The following is a 27,653-nucleotide window of genomic DNA, read 5'->3' on the forward strand; positions in this document are numbered from 1 at the left end:
ACTTTCCCTTCTCCTGCTCCAACTGCATACAGTTCACAGGAAGAACAACTGCTGGTGAGCTTCCCTTCGACCTTGTATCTCCCTGATTTTATCTTTGTGGTCTTTTGCAGGATATATGTAGTAGGCAGCAATATATTTGTTGACTCTCCTTGGAATGTTCGCTCTCAGACTTTTAGCAGAAGACCACACCATGATGCAGAATATGTCTTGCAGTGTCCGCTGCTGGAGTTGGCTCACCATCTCCACGAGACTTTTGCACTTACTAAATGAACCTGTGATGAAACATGCTGCTCTATCAATCTTATCTAGTGCAGATTCTGCACTTACAAGTAATATTTAGGTATTGGGCAAACAAGTGTTTTGTAAGACATTTCCTTTGTTGATGGACTACATTTCCCGAGGGTTCTTCCAATCAATATCAATCTGGGATCTGCCTTATCTGCAGTTAATTTTATGTGATTGTCCTACTTCAAATCTCTCTGTATGCACACTCCTAGATATTTTACGTAACTAACTGCTTCCAGCAATTCTGAAGTCGTACACTCATACTATAAAGGATCTTCCTGTGTATGTATTTGGAATATACTACACCTGCTTATGTTGAGGGCCAGTTGCCACTCCCTTAATCCAGTATTGGTATCCCCATATTGTGCTACAATTTTCTAGCATTGTGACTTCTCTCTGAACAACAGGATCATCCAAACAGCCTCATGGAAATTCTGGCATATTCTATGCTATTTTTATACAGGGTGGAGAAAAATTGTGTCACAAAATTTTAACCCAGGATAACTGATGCCAGTAGAAATGAAAATTGCTAATGTTGTGTAGGCTGACAACGCACAATTTTTAAAATATGGAAACATGATGTCACACGCTCAGGTTGGCTGCGAGATTGCCCTGGTTCTGGATGCTCTGGACAAAGCATGACCGTGAATGGTTTGCCTACTGGAGACTGCGACGTATCCGAGGTGACCCGCACGCTCGGTGGTAGTGCAGCAGCCTTCCACTCTGGGGGTGAATCTGCTGGGGTCCTGACACATCCATTTTAGTTTCATGTTATGTCATACAATCAACAGCTGTTAGTTCACATACAGAAAGTCTTTTACAAATTGTGTCGGCCCTAAAAAGGGCCTTTTTTTGTAGCTAGGACATTGTTTACTTAAAGCAGCTGTTCGAACTGGCAACTCTCTGATGCTGCACAAGCTTGATAACGTCGAACAGTGTTTGCCGAACTCTTTCAAAGATTCCTGGCATTGCCCTGACGTGATTGGCGGTGTGTTGAATGTGATCCATTAATTCCTCTTTGTTTATAGGTGGTTTGCGTCCGGGTGGGTGAACTAGAGCCTTGAAGAATGCCCACAGGGAAAAGTCCAGTGGTGTGAGATCTGGTGATCATGTCTGCCATGTCCTACGAGCCCCTCTGCCAATTACCTGGCTATTGAAAAGTTCATTTAAATATCCGCACACAGCACGAGTGTTATATTCGGGCTCTCCATCTTGCTGCAACCACATGTGTAGCCATATGTCCTGGCGAACATCTTCCCCCAGGCCGGATAGAGTTTCTTGCAAAAAGTGAAGGTAATTTGACCCAGTAAGTCAAGGAGGTAGACAGACTGACCCAGTCAGGTGGTCATCCACAACGCCTGCCAAATGCTGAATGAAAATCGTTCCTGGTGTCCATGGACATACATCACGTGAGGTTTTCCTCTTGTTCAGTAGTGAATGTTTCAAGTGTTGTAAAGGCCATCCTGATGGAAGGTGCACTTGTTGGTAAACAACACAATGGCAGGAAAGTCGGGATCTTGTGTAACATGTTGCAGAAACCACCGGCAAAACCCTTGCCTGTGCTCATAGTCCGCCACAGGATTTAGGTTGGTTGGGTGTTTTGGGGAAGGAGACCAGACAGCGATGTCATCGGTCTCATCGGCTTAGGGAAGGATGAGGAAGGAAGTCGGCCATGCCCTTTGAAAGGAACCATCCCGGCATTTGCCTGGAGTGATTTAGGGAAATCAGGGAAAACCTAAATCAGGATGGCCGGACGCGGGATTGAACCGTCATCCTCCCGAATCTCATTCTTCAAATGAATACTGTGCCATCATGCTTACTGTATGACTAAATTTCAGGTGATGTGTGCGCTCCGAAGTGAAGCTTACATGTGAATGCCTCTGATGAGGTAAAGACACACAGCAAGACCTATTCTACATGTGTGCGTATCACATTGGGGCAATGACAGGGCGAAGGATGTTTGTGTGTGTGAACCGACAACCATAGCACTGCCAGTCAACCGACAAATGGCAACAGGGCAATACCACTGCCAATCGGAGCACGTGGTGCCAAGTTTCCGTGGTTTAAAAATGATGCGTTTTCGACCTACAAATTGTTATTAATTTTAGTTCCTACTGGCATCAGCTATTCAGGATTAAAATTTCACGACACAATTTTTCTCCACTTTGTATTTTGTGAGAAGTAATGGTCCTGTAACATTTCCTTGGTGCATCCCTAAAGCTGCATTTATGTCTAAAGACTTCTCCCTCTTTAGAATGCCATGCTGTGTACCGTTTACTACAAACTCTTCAATCTAGTCACACAGTTGATCTGATACTCCACTTGTATAGGATTATAGTTCTGTGGGCGTGTTTGCTGATCCTTCTTGAAAACGGTAATGAACTGTGCCTTTACCTAATCAATAGGAATGCTTCATTCTGCTAGAGACCTACAGCACTTGGGTGCTAGAAGACATGGAATTCTTTTGTAGTTCTCTGTAGAATCAAAATGGTATCCCGTCAGATCCAGTGGCCTTTCCCTTGTTTAGTGATTTTAGTTTGCTTTCCTATCTCTTGGTTACTTATTTCGATATCTGTCATTTTAAGAGCAATCTTCCGTGAAACAGTTTTGGAATGAGATGCTTGGATTTTCTGTGTCTTCCCCAGTTTCAGTGCCATCATGGTCACAGAGCACCTGGACAGATGGCTTTGATCCATTTGCCGATTGATTGTAAGAACCAAATTTTTTAAGATTTTCTGTTAAGTTGGCAGACAGAATTTGCTTTCAGGTTTGATGAATGCTTCATGCACTACCTTTATTATGATAATTTTAGTTTTGTTAAGCTTTTATTTGTTTGTGAGGCTTTGACAGTTAAATTGGCAGTGAAGCTCACTTTGATTTTGTAGCAGATTCCTAATGTGGTTGTCTAACAACAGTGGGCCTTCTCCATCTCTCACAATTTTGCTTGGACCATACAGGTCTAAAAGCATATTGTACAATGCTTTTGATTTTTGTACATTGATGCTTAAAATTATCAGTGCTGCAGATGAAATTTGTATGTTGACCTGTCAGGTAATACGAAATCTACCTCTGTCACTCTTGCTAAACAAAGATCTTCGTACCTTCCTTTGTATTCCTATTTACAGCCACTTTTAGTAATTCTCTAATGGCCTTATGATCACTGAATCCCTGTTCTACAATGAGTCAAAATATTTGGGTCTATTTATCACCAGCAGGTCTAAGATGATGATGGTGATGGTGGTGGTGGTGGTGGTGGTGGTGGTCTGACAGTGCTCATTTCAATCCAAAAAAAAGTTCATACGGAAGTGATTAATACAAAGACAGTGCTCACGTGCTACTTACAAACCAGTGGGAAAAGCGAAATTGATCAAACATTCATACTTTTTGCTGTTAAATTTCATGTGTATTAGTAAAACAATACAATGGACAAATGAACAGTCTAGTTCATTAACAGTGGTTTTATGGACATTTTACTGTACAGTACTACATTAATTAATAAATTATTAAGTTTAGCACAATACATTTCATGAAATACATCATAAACTCAGTGTAATAAACTGTACAAAATTTCAACATAATTGTAGTGTATATTCACAAACTTAGCACAGTTTTAATGCATTTGCAGCTGCACAGCAGTTAAGAATTGCAGAAGGCACATCATTTTCCAATTATGCATAGCAGAAATACTCTTTCTTACTCAAGCATAAATGATATACATCTGTTGCTGGTGCCAACAGCTTTCTACTTTTTCCTCACCAGTAAAATGGAGTAAAAAAAATGCAAGATCTAGTTTCTTATCAAGTATTTGCAGACAGCTCTTAATGTTCTACTATAATCTGCAGACAAACATTTCCAAAAGGTCTATGAGCCAATAAATAATAGGCATATTTTTGTTATCCCTGAGAGGAAGAGAAAGAGCACTTGTTTCATAATATCCCAGGTAGAGGACCTCTGAACCTGAGTCAGACAATCTGTAAAATGCACAAAAAATAACACCTAATCAGAACTTCCAATTATTACAACATTCTGATAACTTTACTCAAAAATCTGTTGTATTGTAACTGATGGTTAACTGAAATTTCCATTCTATCAACTGTCCCAGCAGAATGTGATTATATTCTAGTAGACACACCTTAAAAAATTCCAAATATCAGATTCTCAAGCACTTACTGACAGAATACATCAGAACTATTATAATCACACATTTTATCCACTGACACAGTGCCTGTAGCTCCTTTTTATAAAAAAATAAACACACAATCATCTGTCTGTTACAGTGGGAAGAACACATGTCTTGTTTTGCATTCCGTTCACTATGGGAATAAATAATTCACTGACAGTGTGACTTCATCAGCTGAATCAGACCAGTGCCCACTGCATGACACTCGTGTCACGCCCACCTGTCGAGATGAGTCGCGAGTCGTCATGCAGGAATGCCACAGATGTCACATGGCTGCTGTGACCGCCGTAAATGTGGCAAAGTGACTAAAAGAAAAATTTACATATTCAGTAAGAACTGCATGAAAAATTGGGAAAAATAATGTCATGGTGTATGGAAAAGAGGAGGAGCAGAGAGGGGAAAGACTGGTGGTTGCATTGGCAGAGAGCGTGCTAAGTAAAGAAGTGCTAAGAAGCTTAACAGTTATGGTTTAGTTCTCACATGCAAAAGATTGCGGGTTCCAATCTTCTCTGGTCACATGAAATTTTTTATTTTTAAATCTTTATCAAAATGACTTATTATTTTTATTAAATCATTTAATTTAAATGTATTTTTTTGAATTTCTGTTCCCATGGTGCACCAGATTAATTATGATGTTAACTTTTTCATTTGCTCTCACTTTTCTTCCAATCATTCTTTTTCTACTAGAAATCTTTTACATATTGTCATTTATTAACTTCAATATAATGTCTTCTATTTTATCATCTTATATTTTCGTCCATGTTATTGCATTCATTATTTCTTTTCTTCATTTTGCTTGAATTTTGTTTCACTAACAGTCTCTTCTTCTGTTTAAATCTTTATCTCCATTACCTTGTCCATAGTGCAATAAGAATTTATGTTTTAAATGTTTGTATGATGATTACCACCCAACAAGGGTACACCTTATGGCAAAAAAAAAATTGACACCACTGCATAGACAATATAAATAGATATTATTTTGTCTTTTGTTTTTTAATCAATGACATTTTCAAATGGTTAAAATATTGTGATAGGTAAATAAAAAAAATCACATGCACAAATATTTCAAATGAAAAAGAATGACAAAGTTAAAACAATGGCAAATGAAATAGTTAATGCAATGATTAATATGACATGGCAATCAATTAACAGCATAAAAATAATAAAGTTATTTCAATATGGATTTAAAAATACGTTTTTATGCACCTGACAAGATTTGAACCTACAACCTTTTGCATATGAGGACCGTATGTTAACCATTACATTACCCAAGCAGTGTGTATATAATTATTATCTTTAAAGTTGTAGAGCATGATGCAAAAATCAAAAAAAAAAAAAATTCCCATCAGTTACTTGCAAATGAGGATCCGCCAGTGTGAATGGCTGTAAGGTATAATGCCTTGGATCTGAATGTTCATAACTGTACAGATGGTTTCAGAAAACCAATCCAAGCACTGGGAACCTCTCCTTGTTACAAGATAATAGTTAAAGAGAGTTACACAAAAGTTATATTTGTAACATTTGTAGATTCAGAGAAAGCCTTTGACAATGCTGACTGGTATACACACTTTCAAATTATAGTAGCTACAGAGAACGATAGGTTATTCACAGCTTGTACAGAAAACAGACCGCAGTTATGAGTCTAAGGATATGGAAGGGAAGCAGCAATTGAGATGGAAGGGGACAGGTTGATAGCCGATTCCTGATGTTACTGAATCTGTACACTGAGTGAACAATAAAGGAAACCAGGGAGAAATTAAGAATGGGAGTTAAAGCTCAGGGATAAAAAATTACAATTAGGAGGTGACATTGCATTTCTGCCAGAGTTGGAGGAGGGAGGGGGGGAGGGGGGAAAAACCCTAGAAGATCAGTTGAAAAGAATGAATAGTATAATGAAAAGAAGTTATAAGATGAACATCAACAAAGTATGCCCATGATCATAGACAGGAGGATACATGAAAAGGGAGGACAATCATCAGTCGAGCAGGAGGGTGGAGGTACTGAGGATTTAAGAGGAGAAAGTACGAAGAACTTGTGAGGCTAGAAGGGAAAAAAAAGAAGTATATGAAGGCAATACCAGTGATTATATATATATATATATATATATATATATATATATATATATTAAAAACAAAGATTCCAAGACTTACCAAGCGGGAAAGCGCCAGCAGACAGGCACATGAACAAAACACACAAACACACACACAGAATTCGAGCTTTCGCAACTGGCAGTTGCTTCGTCAGGACTTCCTTCCTGACGAAGCAACTGCCAGTTGCGAAAGCTCGAATTCTGTGTGTGTGTTTGTGTGTTTTGTTCATGTGCCTGTCTGCCGGCGCTTTCCCGCTTGGTAAGTCTTGGAATCTTTGTTTTTAATATATTTTTCCCATGTGGAAGTTTCTTTCTGTTTTTTTATATATATATATATATATATATATATATATATATATATATATATATATATATAATGATGATGTAAATAAAATAGAAAGAAACTTCCACATGGGAAAAATATATTAAAAACAAAGATTCCAAGACTTACCAAGCGGGAAAGCGCCGGCAGACAGGCACATGAACAAAACACACAAACACACACACAGAATTACGAGCTTTCGAAACTGGCAGTTGCTTCGTCAGGAAAGAGGGAAGGAGAGGGAAAAATGAAAGGATGTGGGTTTTAAGGGAGAGGGTAAGGAGTCATTCCAATCCCGGGAGCGGAAAGACTTCCCTTAGGGGAAAAAAAGGACAGGTGTACACTCGCGCACACACACACACACACACACACACACACACACATATCCATCTGCACATACACAGACACAAGCAGACATATTTAAAGGCAAAGAGTAAGGGCAGAGATGTCAGTCGAGGCGGAAGTACAGAGGCAAAGAAGTTGTTGAAAGACAGGTGACGTATGAGTGGCGGCAACTTGAAATTAGCGGAGGTTGAGGCCTGGCGGATATTGAGAAGAGAGGATATACTGAAGGGCGAGTTCCCATCTCCGGACTTTGGATAGGTTGGTGTTGGTGGGAAGTATCCAGATAACTCGGACAGTGTAACACTGTGCCAAGATGTGCTGGCCGTGCATCAAGGCATGTTTAGCCACAGGGTGATCCTCATTACCAACAAACACTGTCTGCCTGTGTCCATTCATGCGAATGGACAGTTTGTTGCTGGTCATTCCCACATAGAAAGCATCACAGTGCAGGCAGGTCAGTTGGTAAATCACGTGTGTGCTTTCACATGTGGCTCTCCCTTTGATCGTGTACACCTTCCGGGTTACAGGACTGGAGTAGGTGGTGGTGGGAGGGTGCATAGGACAGGTTTTACACCGGGGGCGGTTGCAAGGGTAGGAGCCAGAGGGTAGGGGAGGTGGTTTGGGGATTTCATAGGGATGAACCAAGAGGTTACGAAGGTTAGGTGGATGGCGGAAAGACACTCTTGGTGGAGTGGGGAGGATTTCATGAAGGATGGATCTCATTTCGGGGCAGGATTTTAGGAAGTCGTATCCCTGCTGGAGAGCCACATTCAAGGTCTGATCCAGTCCCGGGAAGTATTCTGTTACAAGTGGGGCACTTCTGGGGTTCTTCTGTGAGAGGTTCTGGCTTTGAGGTGATGAGGAAGTAGCTCTGGTTATCTGCTTCTGTACCAGGTTGGGAGGGTAGTTGCGGGATGCGAAAGCTGTTTTCAGGTTGTTGGTGTAATGGTCGAGGGATTCAGGACTGGAGCAGATTCGTTTGCCACGAAGGCCTAGGCTGTAGGGAAGGGACCGTTTGATATGGAATGGGTGGCAGCTGTCATAATGGAGGTACTGTTGCTTGTTGGTGGGTTTGATGTGGACGGATGTGTGAAGCTGGCCATTGGACAACAGATGGAGGTCAACGTCTAGGAAAGTGGCATGGGATTTGGAGTAGGACCAGGTGAATCTGATGGAACCAAAGGAGTTGTTCTTCACTGTGAGTCCAGATCATGAAGATGTCATCAATAAATCTGTACCAAACTTTGGGTTGACAGGCGTGGGTAACCAAGAAGGCTTCCTCTAAGCGACCCATAAATAGGTTGGCATACGAGGGGGCCATCCTGGTACCCATGGCTGTTCCCTTTAATTGTTGGTATGGCCGGCCTTCAAAAGTGAAGAAGTTGTGGGTCAGGATGAAGCTGGCTAAGGTGATGAGGAAAGAGGTTTTAGGTAGGGTGGCAGGTGATCGGCGAGAAAGGAAGTGCTCCATTGCAGCGAGGCCCTGGACGTGCGGGATATTTGTGTATAGGGAAGTGGCATCAATGGTTACAAGGATGGTGTCTTTGATGAAGGATGGAAGACTGCATGTAATGGGTTGAAGGTGTTGATCCACGTAGGCAGAGATATGTTCTGTGGGGGCTTGGTAACCAGCTACAATGGGGCGGCAGGGATGTTTGGGTTTGTGAATTTTAGGAAGTAGGTAGAAGGTAGGAGTGCGAGGTGTCGGTGGGGTTAGGAGTTTGATGGAGTCAGGTGAAAGGTTTTGTAGGGGGCCTAAGGTTCTGAGGATTCTTTGAAGCTCCTCCTGGACGTCAGGAATGGGATTACCTTGGCAAACTTTGTATGTAGAGTTGTCTGAAAGCTGACGTAGTCCCTCAGCCACATACTCCCGACGATCAAGTACCACGGTCGTGGAACCCTCGTCAGCCGGAAGAATGATGATGGATCGGTCAGCTTTCAGATCACGGATAGCCTGGGCTTTGGCTGTGGTGATGTTGGGAGCAGGATTAAGGTTTTTCAAGAAAGACTGAGAGGCAAGGCTGGAAGTGAGAAATTCCTGGAAGGTTTGGAGAGGGTGATTTTGAGGAAGAGGAGGTGGGTCCCGCTGTGATGGAGGACGGAACTGTTCCAGGCAGGGTTCAATTTGGATAGTGTCTTGGGGAGTTGAATCATTAGGAGTGGGATCAGGATTATTTTTCTTCATGGCAAAGTGATATTTCCAGCAGAGACTACGAGTGTAGGACAGTAAATCCTTGACAAGGGCAGTTTGGTTGAACCTGGGAGTGGGGCTGAAGGTGAGGCCTTTGGATAGGACAGAGGTTTCGGATTGGGAGAGGGGTTTGGAGGAAAGGTTAACTACTGAATTGGGTTGTTGTGGTTCCAGATTGTGTTGACTAGAATTTTGAGGTGTTGGGGGGAGTGGAGCTGGAAGTGGGAGATTGAGTAGATGGGAGAGACTGGGTCTGTGTGCAATGAGAGGAGGTTGAGGTTTGTTGGAAAGGTTGTGGAGGGTGAGTGAGTTGCCTTTATATATATATATATATATATATATATATATATATATATATATATATATATATATATATATATATTAAAAATAAAGATTCCAAGACTTACCAAGCGGGAAAGCGCCGGCAAACAGGCACATGAACAAAACACACAAACACACACACAATTTTGTGTGTGTGTTTGTGTGTTTTGTTCATGTGCCTGTTTGCCGGCGCTTTCCCGCTTGGTAAGTCTTGGAATCTTTATTTTTAATATATTTTTCCCATGTGGAAGTTTCTTTCTGTTTTATTTATATATATATATATATATTATATATATATATATCACACACACAATGTTCATACCTTAGGCTGTGAGGCAGGGAATGTGTACAGCTTGACTTTGCCAAAATCGTCAGCTGTGGCGAGCAGCGGAGCCTCGTGGGCTCGACAGCAGCCATTTACGTCCGTGCCGTCAGCGCCCTCCGGCCAGATGCCGACTGTGTCGAAAGTGATGGTGCAGTTAGTTGTTGCCCACGTGATGTCTCTCATTGAAGAGGACTGCTGTATCTGCCTACACAGACCAGCATTCCCTGTAGGCAGAGGGAGAACAGTGTAGTAACAGAACTATGCTTCTGAAGAAATGTGAGACATGAATGAAAGGGAAGATCACAAAAAATACTTCACAATAATTATTCAAAACTAAATCATGAGAAAGAAATCGTATTCAAGAACAAAAATTTAACTGCCAAATTTTTAATAGTTTTCATTACTGACTTGCTGAAGATCCTGAAAAATAATATTTTGCAAATGACAAGTAAAAATGTAGTTTACTGAGGAAAAAATATGGGCAGCTTGATACATTAAATTTTGGCCAGTATGTCTTTCCTCTGAAGTTAAATGAAGCAACCTTAGTTTCAAATGCTAAGGCATTGCCTAACTTTCATGTGAAAGTTTTCTTTCATTTTTATTAGTTTGTAACTAAACTTTCAGAGAATTTCGTTGTAAATATATTTTCTGTTGGGTTAAGATTGATATTCCATGCCAAAAGGTCTGAGAACAACCTTTTTTAGGAACTTGTGTGTGACGTACCACCCAAAATCTCAAAAAAGTTATCATTTTAAGTTCATTAACAGCAGTTCCATTTCATCTTTGATTCTACAGGGCCACTGAAACAGTGCCACGCTGTCGCAGGACACTGCAGTACATTCATCAAAATACAATGTAATAATACTGCTGATACTTCACAGTGTTTCAATTGAGTATATTCCTGTTATTTTCTAGGTACTGGTGGAACACACTAACAGGGTTCTACTGAAATCGTGGTGCAACACAGACACGAAAAATATGAAGAGCAGCAGGAAATAATGGATATGCTGAAATAACTCACTTCAGCACCACTTCCCAGTAACAGCATGCTCTGTTAGTATGCAAAGAAAATCATGGGATTGCATTATGCACAAATATAGATGGTGGTATCATTTACACAACATGTAAAAGGGCAGTGCACTGGTGGGGCTTTCATTTGACTAAGGCGATTCGCGTGAAAAGGTTTCTGATATGATTATGGTCACACAACAGGAATTAACTGACGAACACAGAATGGTAGTTGCAGCTAGACACACGGGACATTCCGTTTTGAAAATCTTAAGGGAATTCAATATCAGGAGTGTGCTGAGAATACTGAATTTCAGACATTACTCTCACCACAGACAACGCAGTGGCCAACAGCCTTCACTTAACTATGGAGAGCAGTGGCGTTTGAGTAGAGCTGTCAGTGCTAGCAGACAAGCAATACTGTTTGAAATAACTGCAGAAATCAATGTGGTATGTACAACGATTGTGCAAGTCAGGATGGTGTGGCAAAATTTGGTGTTAATAGGCTGTGGCAGCAAATGACCTATGCAAGTGCCTTTTCTGACAGCACAACATTGCTTGTAGTGCCTCTCCTGGGCTCGTGACCATGTCGGTTGGCCCCTAGATGACTGGAAACCATGGCCTGATCAAACGAGTCCTGAATTTTATTGGTAAGAGCCGATGGCAGAGTTCGAGAGGGGTGAAGACTACATGAAACTGTGGACTCAAGTTGTCAACAAGGCACTGTGCAATCTGATTTGCACTGTGTTTACATGGAATGGACTGTGCCCTCTGGTCCAACAGAACCAACTGTTGACTGGAAATGGTCATGTCTGGCTACTTTCAGACCTTTTGCTGCCACCCACGGACTTCAGGTTCCCGAACAATGACTGAATTTTTATGGATGATAGTGTTCAGTGTCATCGTGCCACAATTGTTTGTGATTAGTTTGAAGAACATTGTGAACAATTCAAGCGAATGGTTTGGCCACCCATATTGTCCAACATGGGACATCATCGAGAGGTCAGTTCGTGCACAAAGTACCGCACCGGCATCACTTTCACAATTACGGACGGCTATAGTGCAACATGCCCCTGCATTTCTGCAGGGGACCTCAGAGGCTTGTTGAGTCCATGCCAAGTCAAGCTGCTATACTACTCTGGGCAAATGAAGATCTGACATGATATTAGAATGTATCCCATGATTTTTGTCACCTCACTGTAAACACATGAAGCAGTCGACTTTCTGTCCTTTTTGTCGCAACAGTGTGAATATTCAAAGTGAGTTTAACAGAGTTAGTACCAGATCCTGTATCTTGTCAAGATACTTACATTATGATTTAATGATCTTGTGCTGATCATAAGTTGTCGACCAGAACCTCAACGAAGAGTATGCCCGCACCCACTTTCCCGTACAGTTCAATATTAGGCCCCTTTCGCATCAGAATGCTCTACCGATCTTGATATTGCACAACTCAACCAGAAGACCTTTTCAAACTGGTAACACTGCCTCACATGATAAAACACCATGTCTGTACCCTTCACAGTAATAACTCAACACCTGATGCTGTTTGTGCCCCTTATGTACCCTCACGGAACTGGTAAATACACTAAAAATGAACAAAAATAATGCACTCTGGTACCTGTTCCAATTCTCAAAGAGAATTGCAACCAATTATTTAGATTCCCACTGATTGTGTGAACAAGTGCAAATTTACATTAATCTATGACCACACCTTTGGAGTGTTCAACTTTTTTGTCAGGCAGTGTATATTAAGTAGCGGCTGTTAATCTTCTACGATATGATGACATATTTATACTACGAGCTGCTACGTGCCATGCAGCTGCACAATTAATACTGTTATTTGTCATGTATTCAATAGAAATTTTCAACCCCTGCTAGTAAATATCAAAATAATTTGCAAGCATGCTTATCAGGCATGTTCTTAATTTTCTTTTCAGTTAGTCTGGATTCCCAATCTCTTACTTTATGTCGGATGTGAACTTGGTGAATATCTTTGCATCAAAGCATATAACCATCCTGGGTAAGAAGACAGTATCAATGTGAAACTTATTTTTGTGTGAATCAAAAACATAATTACTGCATCAAAGACAAATAACAACATTAGGGGCAGTCAAATGAAGAGGCAGCAGAGGGGAAAAAAAGTTCATAAACCATTCCTTATTTAAAAAGTAAACACCTTCAATGATAATATATTTATTCCAGTGTTAAACATGGCAGCTATACCTTCATGGAAAAATCTTTTCAATTGCCTATGAAATCACAGTTGTACCCAGGCATGCATCTCTTCATTCAAAGCAAATTGACAGCAACAGGTGTCTCTTTCAGGGTACCAAAAATACAGAATTCACACGCGGAGAAATCGGGACTGTATGGAGGGTGTGTAAGAACTCGCTCACGTTGTGAGAAGTCTGATTCGACTACACTGTAGAAGTTTCACAGGAAAGCTCTTACAAATCCTCCAAACAGTCCTGATCTGCCCCTATTCGATTTACATACTTTTGGAGTTCAGAAAAAAAAAAGAAAAAACATTGTGGCTGTCGATTAACTTCAGACAAGGAGATGGTTGGCTAGGTACAGTCATAGTTCTGTAACCTGCTGCAAACTCTTTTCTGTGAAGGCACTGTCCATATTGGTTCACAATGTGATAAATGTATTAATAGTAATGGCAATTACTTTTGAAACGATAAACACTTTACTTACTATTTTCCATCCATCTCATCTTCATTTGAATGCCCGTTATAATAACTGGCATACACTCAAAATAAAGAACAGGCTAAAGGACCTAACACATTATTCTTAGCTCTGGTGTGAACTGCAGAATGCAGTTGTCCTGAGTACCTGCAGAATAGTTCATTGGGGTCTCAAAGAACACAGTTAACTTAGCGATAACTTGTCTTGTAAACCACGTTATTAAATTACTACCATCTAAAAATGAGTGAGCCAAATAATAATAATAGTAACGAACCGATCAGGAGCAAACACATCACATTCTTTGCTCATCTGGTGAGACACCAGAAAACGGAATTAGAGAATAATAAAAAATTGTGGAATAGTAGAGCAACATTAAATGCACCATAGAAATTAAGGAAGATGTAAGAGAACTCCAAATTACAGTAGATAGCTTAGAAAACTAAATGGAGGAAACCAAAACCCTGAAAGACACGCATGTTGGACTAGAGATTAAGATCAATGAAAGGGCTACAGAAAGAAAGAAAATATCTGAAAGAATGAAGAAATATTGGGCAGTCAGAAGAGCAAAAAGCCCTTTATATAACAAACTGCAATAATCTTTCAATAGCCAATGCATTATTGAATTATCTTATTGAATTATTATTGGACTGAATTTTATTATTGAATAACAACACCTCTTTGTATAATTGAGCAAAGTAATCAATAAAAGTCATTAAATAAATTATGATGCTGATAGTAAAATGAGGTATTTGCTGCAACACAAATTAGTCTTTTAAAAGAAATAGCCCACAGAACCTGCTTAAGAGTCACTACAGATGAAAAATTTTGAACAAATCTTAAAAATACACCAAAATTTCTGAATACAGATATTGGCCAAATAGAGAAGGTTAAAGAAATTAAATATTTGAGGAGATAAGCCGAGAAAACGGTTTAGAAACAGCTGCTATAGAAGAAGAGATACATAAAATGGGAAGGGCATGTGGTGTAACTGAATGCTTACAACAAAATAATGCCTGTCCAAAAATGCAAAGATAAGGCCTTACCATACAGTAGTGAAACCAGAATTCTATATCAAGAACATGCCTAGCATTACACTACATTTTAGATAAATTCAAAAACTACAAAGACAAATTATTAGGAAAATATTAGCCCCCTGAAAACCTATGGAAGATTGGAGGTTACTAAGTAACAAGGAAATTTATTAAAATATATCAAAGTTATGAGAAAAAGAAGACTAGTATCTCTTGGACATTTATATCTATTGGAAGTCGCCAGGTGAACCAAAATGTCTTCAAATCTTCTTGAGATAAGAAGTCAACAAGTTGGATCCACAAAGCAAAAAAGAATGTAGAAAAAAATATATAAAGGCTGAAGAAACAATGAACAGAAGTATTCAGGGGAAAGTATTAAATATGGAATGACTCCAAGGTATGAGAGTGAAAAAGGCCAGTATGAAGTGGTCAAGGGACAGGAAGAAAAAATGGAACATATGAAAGTGTATTGAAGAAAAGGAAACTACAAGAAAACAGGAAATTGAAATGGAAAAGTGACCTGAGGATATAATAATAATAATAATAATAATAATAATAATAATAATAATAGCAGCAATACAGTTATGATAAATATTTTGCTGTTTCTTTTTACATTCATCTCTGTTTTGGATCTCTCAATCATGATTGGGAAAGTCATTTCCCCTAGCTTACTTGAACATTGAATTTTAATTTTAGAGAAATCTTTAGTTTTTGGAGTTAACATTTCAGTTGTATGGAGCATTACTCAATGTATACTATTGTTGCCTTTCAAAAGAAGCTGCCCTCCTATTTCCTGTAAGTTGTTCAGGATTCTTAAGAAAGACTATGACCCCTCTTGACAACTATAGGCTTGAATCATAATCTTCCTAAAAACAGTTCATCTCTGTCAGTACACTAACAAAGAGTTATTAATTTTAACAAGGATTTAGCTGTAATAGTTTGGTATTGTAGCCTACATGGTAAAACTACCAAATGCTGTGAAATACCATATGTAACAAGAGTTGTAAATATCAAACTTACAGTATAAGAGTTCATAGTCTCCTGAGTTACTCCTGATGTGCTGGCTGTCCTCTGACCAGTCCAGGTGTGTAATGTAGCTTGAGTGGCCCTGAAAATGGAATCATAGTACAACATCTGTCCTGCAGACAAACTACACAGACCCTTACAAATACAGTTTTCATGCAACCCTCCAGGTCATTGCCTTTCACGAAGTCACGAAGCACTCACTGTAACAAGACACATGAAGCAACCAACTTCTACAATGCTCATGCTTCTATATAGTAATGTATAACATCACAACAGGCGACAATCTCTCACTCTCTATTGCCCCCTTCCCCCACAGAAGCAAACACAATTTCAACTGTGATTGTATTGTTCATTCTGTGCATGAAGAGGATCATGAACATGTTCACGATTTTTTTTTTTTTTTATCATCCTCAGGCATGTGCTCTTAAACGGCAAGAGTTGAAGCACTTGATGGGAGTCCATTTACTCATATACATGATTGGGGGAGGGAATACCTGACCTGACAATAAGGTCAGAGTGGGATAGGTGATGCTGGATTGCGCAAAACTTGCTCGATACCAACAGATGAGAAATGCACTGTTGCAAAGCTACAGCTACAAAATGGCATCCAATCAATGACAAACACACAAATGCATGTGCAATTACTTCAATTAATACCTGTTGTGTTAAACTGCACAGTTACTGGATCAGTAACTCAGGGTAATTGTTTAAGCTGTACAGGCAAATCACGGCACACTTTAAATTCATGTATTACAAAGAGCTGCCATAATATTTGGAAAAGTAAAGAATGAAGTACAATGTTAGGGCAATGTTAGACCACTCTGACCACTGAACACTGGGAAATGTAAAATATGAATGACATACTCATTCTCTTTGTGACAGCAAGTCCACAATTTTTCTAAATATTTAACTAACAGCCACGAGCGACAAAAATGTGAGCCCACCTATGTATATCCTCAAACTGAACATCTGAAAGGTAAGACTCTGTTCCAAACTACGTAATCTTGCATGCTGGTCAACAGTGATGTCAAACAAACAACAATACTGACAACTCAACTGTGAAAGTAATGTTCAAAATAGTACCCCTTTATATTTTTTCATGCTTTAAATTAGTCATTACTATTTGCTGGAAAACAGAATTTGTAAAATTTATCATCACATTTTCATGCCACTATGATCAATTAAAAAATAAAAGCTGATTAGTATAACAGACTGGATGCCAGCTGAAACTAATAAGAAATGTTTCACTATCTATATTACTTTCTGAAATAAATACTTCTTTCATGTGTCACATGAGTGTATTGATGGAATGTGTACTATGTGAACATTAAAAGAATTCATTTTGTTGACTTTTTTTTTTTTTTTTTTTTACAGTAAAACCATTTTAAAATGTGTTATACTTTCATAAGCTACAATAAAACTGAAATTACCAATCAAAGCTGCTTTTAAATAGAAAATCATATTACAGTTTTATTATATTAGTTCCCTCTGGGAAAAAAATGTAAAAAATATTTTTTTTTTAATTAAGAGGGGGGGGGGGGGAGAGATCTTGAGCTAATTATGCATGCCTTACAGCTAAAAGTGCAAGTAACATTACTGACTTAAGACAATACATGACTTGTATTACCAGCATCTAACGCTGGCATAAAAAGTTATTTAACTGCTTGATTTTTTTATTTCCATGCAAGAATTACTGCAACATAAATTTTTCTTAAGATGAGCAAAATACAATCCAGAAGGCATACCTGTGCTATTAAATCAACATAAAATGCTTACAATTTACAATGAAGCCACACACTTAACCATACAATGGATTTACAATGAAGACGAATGCAGACTGTACAAAATATTTACAGTAAACACAGGCACTAAATGTACATACATTATAATGGACTGTACACACACACACACACACACACACACACACACACACACACACACACACACACACACAAACGACAGCAAAACCAACCCCTGTGCTGTGAAAACAGCTTCAAAATGCAACACGCATCACATGAAACAGTCAGGAGACATGCATATTTAGCAAACAGGACATACCAGCAGGGAAGACAGAGAGCTGGTTCTTCGTTGTCTCCTTTCCGGCTGTCCAAGAAATTCGTAAGGGGAGAAAGTGGAAAAAAGCACACATCTGATACACAACATTCTGTGAGATACATAAAGTAAACTACAGAAAAAAAGCTAAAGTGGAAATTGCCAGATTTAACTAAACATTCATCAATACGAAAGACATAAGCAGTATTTGGCAAAATAAAAGGGACACTATATGAGGCATGATTAAAGTAATAAGAAACATCAAGTGGAAAGATATGACATTGTGCTAGCAACATTTCATCATAGCTCTTCATTAAAATTAATAATACATGAAGTTCAACTGTGCCTCGTGCTGGTGTGCTCACTGACAGCCACAAAGAATTCCTGTTAGTGCCCAGAATGAAACTAGAGAAGCCACCTTCTTATTGCCAAGAAGTTAATTTTGCCTCTAGTACATATTTTTTTACCAAATTGAGTTAAGGACTAAAAGCTTCCACACAGCAACTTGTATGGTTGCCCATAGTTGCCACTGTCTCAGAAATGCTGACGAACTGCTTGTATTAATACAGGTGAGTGCCTGCTACAGAATCTTTCGACAGCTGATTCCCTGGGCAACTGCTGGTTGTAAACTATCAGTGGAAAAACTGTTTAGCTAGTCAAGGATTAGACAAAGTGTCACTCTTTCTCAAGTCATACTGGTGAGTCCACATAAAACTGTTTGGAGAGTGTATGCAGTGATAGCAGGTTGGAATAATACTCTTGTTACTGTAAACTATATTTGGGAAAAAACTGGTGTAAATTACTTGCTCAGTATCACATATTTCTGCTTGTAAAAGACCCAACATCCATTGTAGATCTTGATGCTACTCTATCCTGTGCAAGCCCCTTCATCTCTGAATTACTACTGCAACATACATTCATTTGAACCTGTTTTCTGTATTCATCCATTGGTCTCCCTCTACACTTTTCACTTCTCATATTTCCCTCCATTACCAAAATGATGACTTCTACATGCCTTAGAATGTGCCTTATCCACCACTCTCTTACGTCATTAAGTTATGCCATAAATTTCTTTTTTCCACTATCTGTTTCAGTACCTCCACTGCAGTTAATCTACACATCTAATCTTCAGCATTCTTCCATAGCACCGAATTTCAAAAGCTTCTAGTATCTCCTTGCCTGAATTTTTTTATCATCTATATGTCATTCCTGTACAAGGCTATGCTCCAGGCAAATACCTTCACAAAACACTTCCCAACATTTCAGTTTATATTAGATATACATAAATTTCTCTTTTTTCAGAAAAGCTCTTTGTGTCACAGTCAGTCTACATTTTATATTCCCTCTACTTTGGCTTATATTGCTGCCAAATACCAAAACTGTTACTTTTAGATCTCATTTCTTAACCAAATCCTTCAGCACCACCTGATTTAATTCGACTACATTCCATCACTTACGTTTTACTTTTGTTAATTTCATCTTATAACCTGTTTTCAAGACATTACCCAAACATTCAACTGACCTAAATATTTTGCCGTCTTTGACAGAATTACAATGTCATCAGCAATACGTCAAGTCATTTCTTCTCTCCGAGCTTTAAATTCTGGTTCAAAATTTTTCTTGGTTTCCTTTACTGCTTCCTCAATATATAGACTAAACAACATTGGGAAGAGGCTGCAACCTTGTCTCACTTCTTGACTCTTATCTTTTCATATTGCTCTGCAGCTGCTTTATGTGCAAGTGGCAGATAGCCTTCCACTCCCTGTATTTTATTCTTGCTGCTGACGGAATTTCAACTAGTGTATTCTAGACAAATCTACAAATGCTATAAATGTAGGTTTGCCCATCTTTTATCTTTCTGTCCAGGTATTGTCTTGCGTGTTCCTATGTTTCCCTGGAACAAAAACTGATCCTCCCTGAGGTCAACTTCCACCAGTTTTTCCATTCTTCTGCAAATAATTCACATCCATTTTGCAACCCTGACTTATGAAACAGATGATTTGGTCAAATTCACACCTGTCAGCACCTGCCTTCTTTGGAATTTGAATTATTCTTTAAGTCTGAATGCATCCCATCTGGCTCATATACACTGTTCAAAGGAATTAAGTGATAATGTCCAGTACCATATTTACTCGAATCTAAGCCGCACTTTTTTCCGGTTTTTGTAATCCAAAAAACCACCTGTGGTTTAGTATTGAGTGCAAAGCAAGTGGAAGTTCTGAAAAATGTTGGTAGGTGCCGCCACAACTAACTTCTGCCGTCGAATATATGTAGCGCTACACAGGCATGCTTTGTAGGCACAAAGATAAATACTGGCGCCAAAACCTCTGCGTCAGTAAATAAATTTTTTTAAAAAAAAAGGTACAAGACGAGCTCTTTTTCTCTGCCCCGAGTTTCGACCACTGCATTTTCATACATTATCCAACGAAGTAAATACAAATTCTGTATTGTTCATCTTCGAATGTAGCAGAATTTAAATGTGCTATGAAAATCTGACTGGCAAGATTGTTTGGGATGTTTGTTAATATGGCCAACTCTACAGTCTGAATTTTTTCCTACTAGAGTGAGACAACAGTAAACGCGGAAGAATATACGTATCATGTCATGTTTATATTCGTATTATTCTTATGCCTAATAGTGATACAGTCAGAGATGAAGCACGGCAACTGACTAGATTTTTTAATCTAAGATGACTAATTTCTGTGCAGAATTTGATGTACTAAAGAAGCGGCCGCAGCGATTTTCAAATGGAGAAAAATTTTCGCCTAACTTTCGTTCAGAACATGTTCTATCACACGCACCCTATTATTTGGTTCTTGTTGATCATTATCAAAGAAAGCAGCAGTGTAAGTAACAACAAATAGCAGTCTCTTGCCAATGTTTCGCTAATGAGACGATTCCTCTCTCTCTTTTTTTTAATTTTAAGTGGCGGTAGCGCACACAAAAGCAAGCCATGCTGTGAGCGGCACTATCAGAATACAACAAACTATGCATGACACAGTACAGTAATGCATTTTCAGCTTAGAGTGACGTAAACACCTATAACAAAGAAAACAACACTTATCAGATCAAAGCAAAATAAGCAATGGATTCAAACCAGACAACGCACGTGAAAAAGGAAGGGTACCTGTATAAATACGGACGGAGCACCTGACGCATAGCAATGACTGCCTGGTAAAGCTTAACTGCTAAGCTTATGACTCGAACCAAACTACTGTAGCTGTATCATCATTCATTCGACCTAAATTGTGTTTCATATTACAATGGACCAACTTTGTTGCAATTTGGAGGTGCGGCCTAAAACTTTTCTCTCCCCTTGAATTTTGAGTCTCAAATTTCAGGTGTGGCTTAGATTCGTGAATTTTTTTTTTCCCTTTATTTCGAGTCTCATTTTTCAGGTGCGGCTTAGATATGAGTGTGGCTTAGATTCGAGTAAATACGGTATGTTAAATATGTTTTGATACAGGCTGCTCCTCTTTTCTTATTGCATGGCTCGAGATTTTAACCTTCAATGTTGGCAAAACTTAAAAATCATTTGCCATCTATTAGCTGTGTTATGTATTACAGTGTCAGGTGACCCTTAGCAGGAAGTGAGTACTTATGTCCCACTGTTTTCTAGTGAGGTATACAGATGTAAGTTGTCATTTGTGGATGTTTTATTCAACCAAGCACATGCAATGTGACAGTTTAATGCAGTGCAGGTTGAGAGGGCAGTTCGGTTGATCCAAAAACAATTGACTTTCGGTCATGTTGCTGCAACACCTCTTGATGTGTCATCCATAGGTTGTGGACACACTACAAAGAGACAGGTCAGTAAACGAGGTGAGTTGGACGAGATCACCAACACATTATGACCCCATTTAAGGACCGATATCTGGCCATCTCTCTGTTGCAGCATCATACAGATACTGCCAGAGCACTGCAAGATGATCTCAGAAGGGCCACTAGAGCTGCTGTGTCTGATCAGACTAATGAACAAGTTATGAGAAAGCACTTACAACCCAGACATCCTATTTGAGTGCCCGACTTGACAAGAGATATTGTGGCGACTGTCACTGACAAAATATGTTATTCACAAATGAGTCCAGATATTGTTTGCCACAAGGTGATGGCCAGCCTTTGTGTGAAGACTGTGTGAGTGGTGCCTGCCAAATGTTATCCAGCAAATCAACAGTTTCCAAGGTTCTGTGATGATGTGGGGAAGCTTCATTGTTGACAGCCATACAGAACTTTTTGTCCACAGTTGCCTTACCCACAGGCAGTACATTGAACAGATCCTGTTCAATGGTGTGATGGCTGCTGCATGTGGTGGTGGCAGTGGTGGTGCTTGTGAATTCCTTCTAATACCACAGCCTATGTGGTGGGTGGATGCAGGGATGTCTTATGAAGCCTAGACATTGGAGTGGCAGTGAGTTCTAACCTAAACCTATGTGGGACATGCTCAACAGACGTGTTCATATTAGTCCTGTTCCACCACAGACTCTCCAAGAACTCTAATCGACCATGACTGAAGAATGGGAACGGATACCATAGGATCATCTTTGTAGACTTATGCAAAATATGCCACACAGGTTTCAGGCAGTGATAAATGCTCACTGAGGGCATATGTGTTGAGGAAGCTCTCGAAGTCCAATGTAAAGCACCCAGGATGACATGAAGAATGACTGTTTCCATTCTGTTTTCTGTTTGATATCTCTGTTCTTTTTATGGAAACTACGATTATTTGTTTTGTGTTTTATTTGTGAAAGATAAAATCACAATTAGGGAACACAAACTGTTCTCAATAACTGCTAAGTGCAATACGGCAGATACCAAAACTTATCCTTTTTGGAAGTGTATCTCTCTTACAGCAGAAAGAATAATGTGGTCTTGGCTGGCATTTCCATGGATCTCAATAATTCTGGGGAATATCACATACTCCAGTGGACTTGTTTCGACTTACGTTTTTCAGGGCTCCATCAAATTATTCTTACGGTATCACAAATGTCATATCATCTTATCTACTAATGCTTCCCTTTCTATAACACTGCCTTGATCTTCATTTTTCTTGTACACTTCTTCTACACATTCTTCCCATATACTGTGAGTAGCGATTCCCGGCAGGGGACTGGGTGTTGTGTGTCCTTCAGTATGATTTTCACCATCATTGACTCAGAAGTTGCCGATATGGTGTCACCTAAAAAGGACTTGCAATATGGTGGCCGAACTCCCCCGAATGGGGCCTCCTGGCCAAGAATCCCATACGATCATTTCATCCCCCCCCCCTCCCAGCTAGTTAAGTTGTGAACTGCTATACCCTCTTTCCTGTAGAGGAAAAATCTCTCTTACACTAATACCTGGCAACAAGCCACTTACTCATTCTGTGAACAAGAATGGGTACTTGTCTTCATTCATTCAAAACTTTTCAAACTATGCATACATCTTTTCCCCCACAACATGCATGATCAAGAGTTTCATGTTTGCCAGTTGAGGTGAATAAGATTATAGAACATTTTTATTGAACAACAACAACCTCCTCCTCCTCATTCCTCTTTGCAGGTGTCTCTTCAATCTGGAAATTGTGTCTTTTCTTTGGTGTGCCAGTGATTTCAATATGACATTAAACTGCATTCAAGGTGGCTTTATTGAACACTGCCAAAAACTGCAAAAATTGATTTTCTGAAATCCAATTTTTGTCTTCTGCGAGTTGGATTACAAGTAAACATAATGAGAGCTAACCATTCCCTTTAGGATTCTGGTATCCTCATAAAGGGAAGGGATATAGATCTCTAGCTACTGAAAGGTACTTAATTTGTGTTATGCAACATCTTGTTACTTCATTGGAATTTAGTTTATATTGTGTGTGTGTGTGTGTGTGTGTGTGTGTGTGTGTGTGTGTGTGTGTGTGTGTGTGTACATGATGGAAACAATATAAACAATTACTTGATTGGAATTTAGATGCCATATTGGTGAAGAGGGAGGGAGCTAATGTTACTGGTTTAAATCATGCAATGGTGGCTAGATATGGTAGCACACAAGAAAAATATGGAAGTTCCATTATTGGGTTACAGCTTACCTGAAAATAAAAAGAGCATAGTCAATATATCATCTTCTCTGATGTTACTCCATTTTTTGTAACATGAAAGTACACAATACTTGTATTTCTCCTGGAGACCTTAATATATGCTATGTCTATGCTCTGACATATTTTATATACATGCTTTTCTTTCTCCTTAGTTTATGTTCCTAACAACTAATAAACATTGTGGGAACCCCCCACACCAATCTGTCCTCTTCCCACATATCTATCTTTGACACACACTTTAATATGTCATTTTGTTACTTTCATCAACACTTTTTTTAAATATCCCTATCATGCCCACTTTACTTCTTTATAATTCATTTTGTATTTCTAGACCACCTCCTTCCATTTCCTAGCTCCCCTGTTTTCAGTGCTCTTTCAGTAACCATGATGCATGGAATATCCTTTCCTGTGCCAATCTGTGACACTATTTCACTATTTTTTACTCATGTATGAAAATATCTGGACATTACTTCTCCTATCATAAGTTATATCCCTCACACACTGTAGAAATTTTTAATACAAAGAACACATTTCACAACAACAGATTAAGATAATCATACTCAGTAGGCAACAAATCTTATGAGGCAGTAACACCAGAACACATCTTCACGAAGTGGCAACTTACCGAACACCGGCCAACTCTTGAGAACTTTCTCCCATCATCTGCCACCTGGTAAATGTAGATGTTGTTGTCTCGTGAACCCAGAGCCAGCAGCTGGCCATTGGGGGAGAATTGCACCACCTAGAGACATGCAGAATCACCATGATAGTCTGTGAGAACAGACTGTGGCAAAAAATGAACTAAATATTTAGCATGTTCAGGTTCCTTTCACTCCATTTCATGTTAGATTGTACAGCAGCAACTGTATCAGCAATCAAACAATGAAACTCCAGGATAGAATAACAAAAATATGAAAAGCATATACTGCTACTCACTACACAGTGGAGTTGAGTTGTAGACAGGTGCTATGTTTTCACTGTGACTGACAGTAACTCACTGCCTCCTCTGTGTTGAAGAGTGCTCCACCCTTTTCATATTGTTGTATTGCCAATGGTTTTTTTTAAATGTTTCTTCAATTGATACAATCACAAGTATTGCTCTGGAGGGCTTGCTTTGGTTGTGAAATAAAAATCTGAAGACAATAATCATCATCATCATCATCATCATCATCATTTAAGACTGATTATGCCTTTCAGCATTCAGCCTGGAGCATAGCGCCCTTATAACATTCCTCCATGATCCCCTATTCAGTGCTAACATTCGTGCCTCTTCTGATGTTAAACCTATTACTTCAAAATCATTCTTAACCGGATCCAGGTACCTTCTCCTTGGTCTGGCCCGACTCTTCCTACCCTCTACTGCTGAACCCATGAGTCTCTTGGGTAACCTTGCTTCTCCCATGCGTGTAACATGACCCCACCATCTAAGCCTGTTCGCCCTGACTGCTACATCTATAGAGTTCATTACCAGTTTTTCTTTGATTTCCTCATTGTGGACACCCTCCTGCCATTGTTCCCATCTACTAGTACCTGCAATCATCCTAGCTACTTTCATATCCGTGACCTCAGCCTTGTTGATAAGGTACCCTGAATCCACCCAGCTTTCGCTCCCATACAACAAAGTTGGCTGAAAGATTGAACGGTGCACAGATAACTTAGTCTTGGTACTGACTGCCTTCTTGCGGAAGATAGTAGACCGTAACATAGCGCTCACTGCATTAGCTTTGCTACACCTCACTTCCAGTTCTTTCACTATGTTGCCATCCTGTGAGAATATGCATCCTAAGTTCTTGAAACTGTCCACCTGTTCTAACTTTGTTCCTCCTATTTGGCACTCAATCCATTTATATTTCTTTCCCACTGACAAGACAATAATATATTTAAATAATATTATCAGAAAATGTTAGTCAAATTATTTCAATAGATACAGTCTTGATTGTGTGTGTGTTATTTATTTAGTTTGGTGACCCATTTTGGTTTCTCATAGTATCATCATCAAGTCATATTTACTCCTCAGTAACAGCAGGAGATGGTGTTTTAGAGCATACTACTCTAGAGGTGTGTGAAAAACACTTCTCCAGTGTTGCTAATAATGACATAATTAGCAGGACTCTATGGAGGTACAATGCCTCTGAAGATGCCTCTGAAGATGCCGAACACATTTCTGGATGAAACACTGTGAACAGAACAGTTTTGTGGGCCACAACATCATACCACAAAAGGTTTACCAGCAACAGAAAACAGTACATAATATATTCTAATTGACAAGTATGGAGAGAAGTGTCACACCTTGTTAACGACAACAGATTTCAAATGTTACAAAAATTGCAGGTCAGTCTCAACCAATTTCCAGTCAAACACGTGAAGTAAACTGTCAAACACGTGAAGTAAACTGTCAAACACGTGAAGTAAACTGTCAAACACGTGAAGTAAACTGTCAAACACGTGAAGTAAACTGTCAAACACGCGAAGTAAACTGTCAAACACGCGAAGTAAACTGTCAAACACGCGAAGTAAACTGTCAAACACGCGAAGTAAACTGTCAAACACGCGAAGTAAACTGTCAAACACGCGAAGTAAACTGTCAAACACGCGAAGTAAACTGTCAAACACGTGAAGTAAACTGTCAAACACGTGAAGTAAACTGCCAAACACGTGAAGTAAACTGCCAAACACGTGAAGTAAACTGCCAAACACGTGAAGTAAACTGTATGCAGTAGACATCTGGAGTGGAGTACCTTATGAAAGGCCACTGCTCACAACAGCACTAAAGCTGCCCTAATTCAATAGGCCAAACCACCATCATGTTCATAGCCAAGAAACAGCATACATTCCAACATTCTTTGAAGTGTAACACTGTAACACATTACATGTTATGCATGGCACAACTATTAAACATTGATGAGAACTTTCATTTGACCATCCTTCTCAGACACTTTGACAAGATTAGTTCATAGTGTAAAGAGCATGGAGACATGCTTTGTGCAAATAAATCATTCACGGCTTTAATTCTGGTGTTCCATAAATTTGTAAGGTTTAATATAGTATGCCATTGTTGAAACTGTGTTTATCATTTGCTAGCATGTTGCTGTTGTGGTCTTCAGTCAAGAGGCTGGTTTGATGCAGCTCTCCATGTGACTCGATCCTGTGCAAGCTTCATCTCCAAGGAACTATTGCAAACTACATCCTTCTGAATCTGTTTAGTGTATTTGTTTCTTGGTCTCCCTCTATGATTTTTACCCTCTGCACTTCCATACTAAACTGATGAATCCTTGATGCCTCAGAACATGTCCTACCAACCGGTCCCTCCTTGTCAAGTTGTGCCACAAACTCCTCTTCTCCCCAGTTCTATTTAGTACCTCCTCATTAGTTACATGATCTACCCATCTAATCTTCAGCATTCTTCTATAGCACCACATTTCAAAAGCTTCTATTCTCTTCTTGTTGAAACTATTTATTCTCCATGTTTCACTTCCATATATGGTTATACTCCACACAAATACTTTCAGAAAAGAATTCCTGTAACAAAATCTATACTCGATGTTAACAAATTTCATTTCTTCAGAAATGCTTTCCTTGCCATTGCTAGTCTACATTTTATATCCTCTCTACTTCAACCACGATCAATTATTTTGCTTCCAAAATGGCAAAACACAGCTACTACTTTAAGTGCCTCACTCCTGAATCTAATTCACCACCTGATTTAATTTGACTACATTC

At 39.2% G+C, this 27,653-nt stretch overlaps 1 protein-coding gene across 14 annotated transcripts in view; it reads right to left on the reverse strand.

Annotated features, from left to right (window-relative positions):
• Positions 1 to 3,728: 3,728 nt before the first annotated feature.
• LOC126291618 (echinoderm microtubule-associated protein-like 2) overlaps positions 3,729 to 27,653 on the reverse strand; it is a 552,411-nt gene continuing 528,486 nt past the window's right edge. For 8 of the 14 annotated variants that reach the window (XM_049985164.1, XM_049985165.1, XM_049985159.1 and 5 more), the window contains 4 exons: positions 24,559 to 24,675; positions 15,812 to 15,899; positions 10,056 to 10,282; positions 3,729 to 4,770 (listed from right to left, as the gene is read on the reverse strand). In XM_049985164.1, coding sequence (XP_049841121.1) covers positions 4,645 to 4,770; positions 10,056 to 10,282; positions 15,812 to 15,899; positions 24,559 to 24,675 — 558 coding nt within the window. In that variant the 3' untranslated portion in view covers positions 3,729 to 4,644. Of the gene's footprint in view, positions 4,771 to 10,055; positions 10,283 to 15,811; positions 15,900 to 17,875; positions 17,921 to 24,558; positions 24,676 to 27,653 lie in introns of all 14 variants that reach the window. The other 6 variants (XM_049985161.1, XM_049985155.1, XM_049985157.1 and 3 more) reach the window with 1 other exon arrangement.

Source organism: Schistocerca gregaria, chromosome 9, assembly GCF_023897955.1.
Source record: "Schistocerca gregaria isolate iqSchGreg1 chromosome 9, iqSchGreg1.2, whole genome shotgun sequence".
In the NCBI taxonomy this organism is placed as follows: Eukaryota; Metazoa; Arthropoda; class Insecta; order Orthoptera; family Acrididae; genus Schistocerca; species Schistocerca gregaria.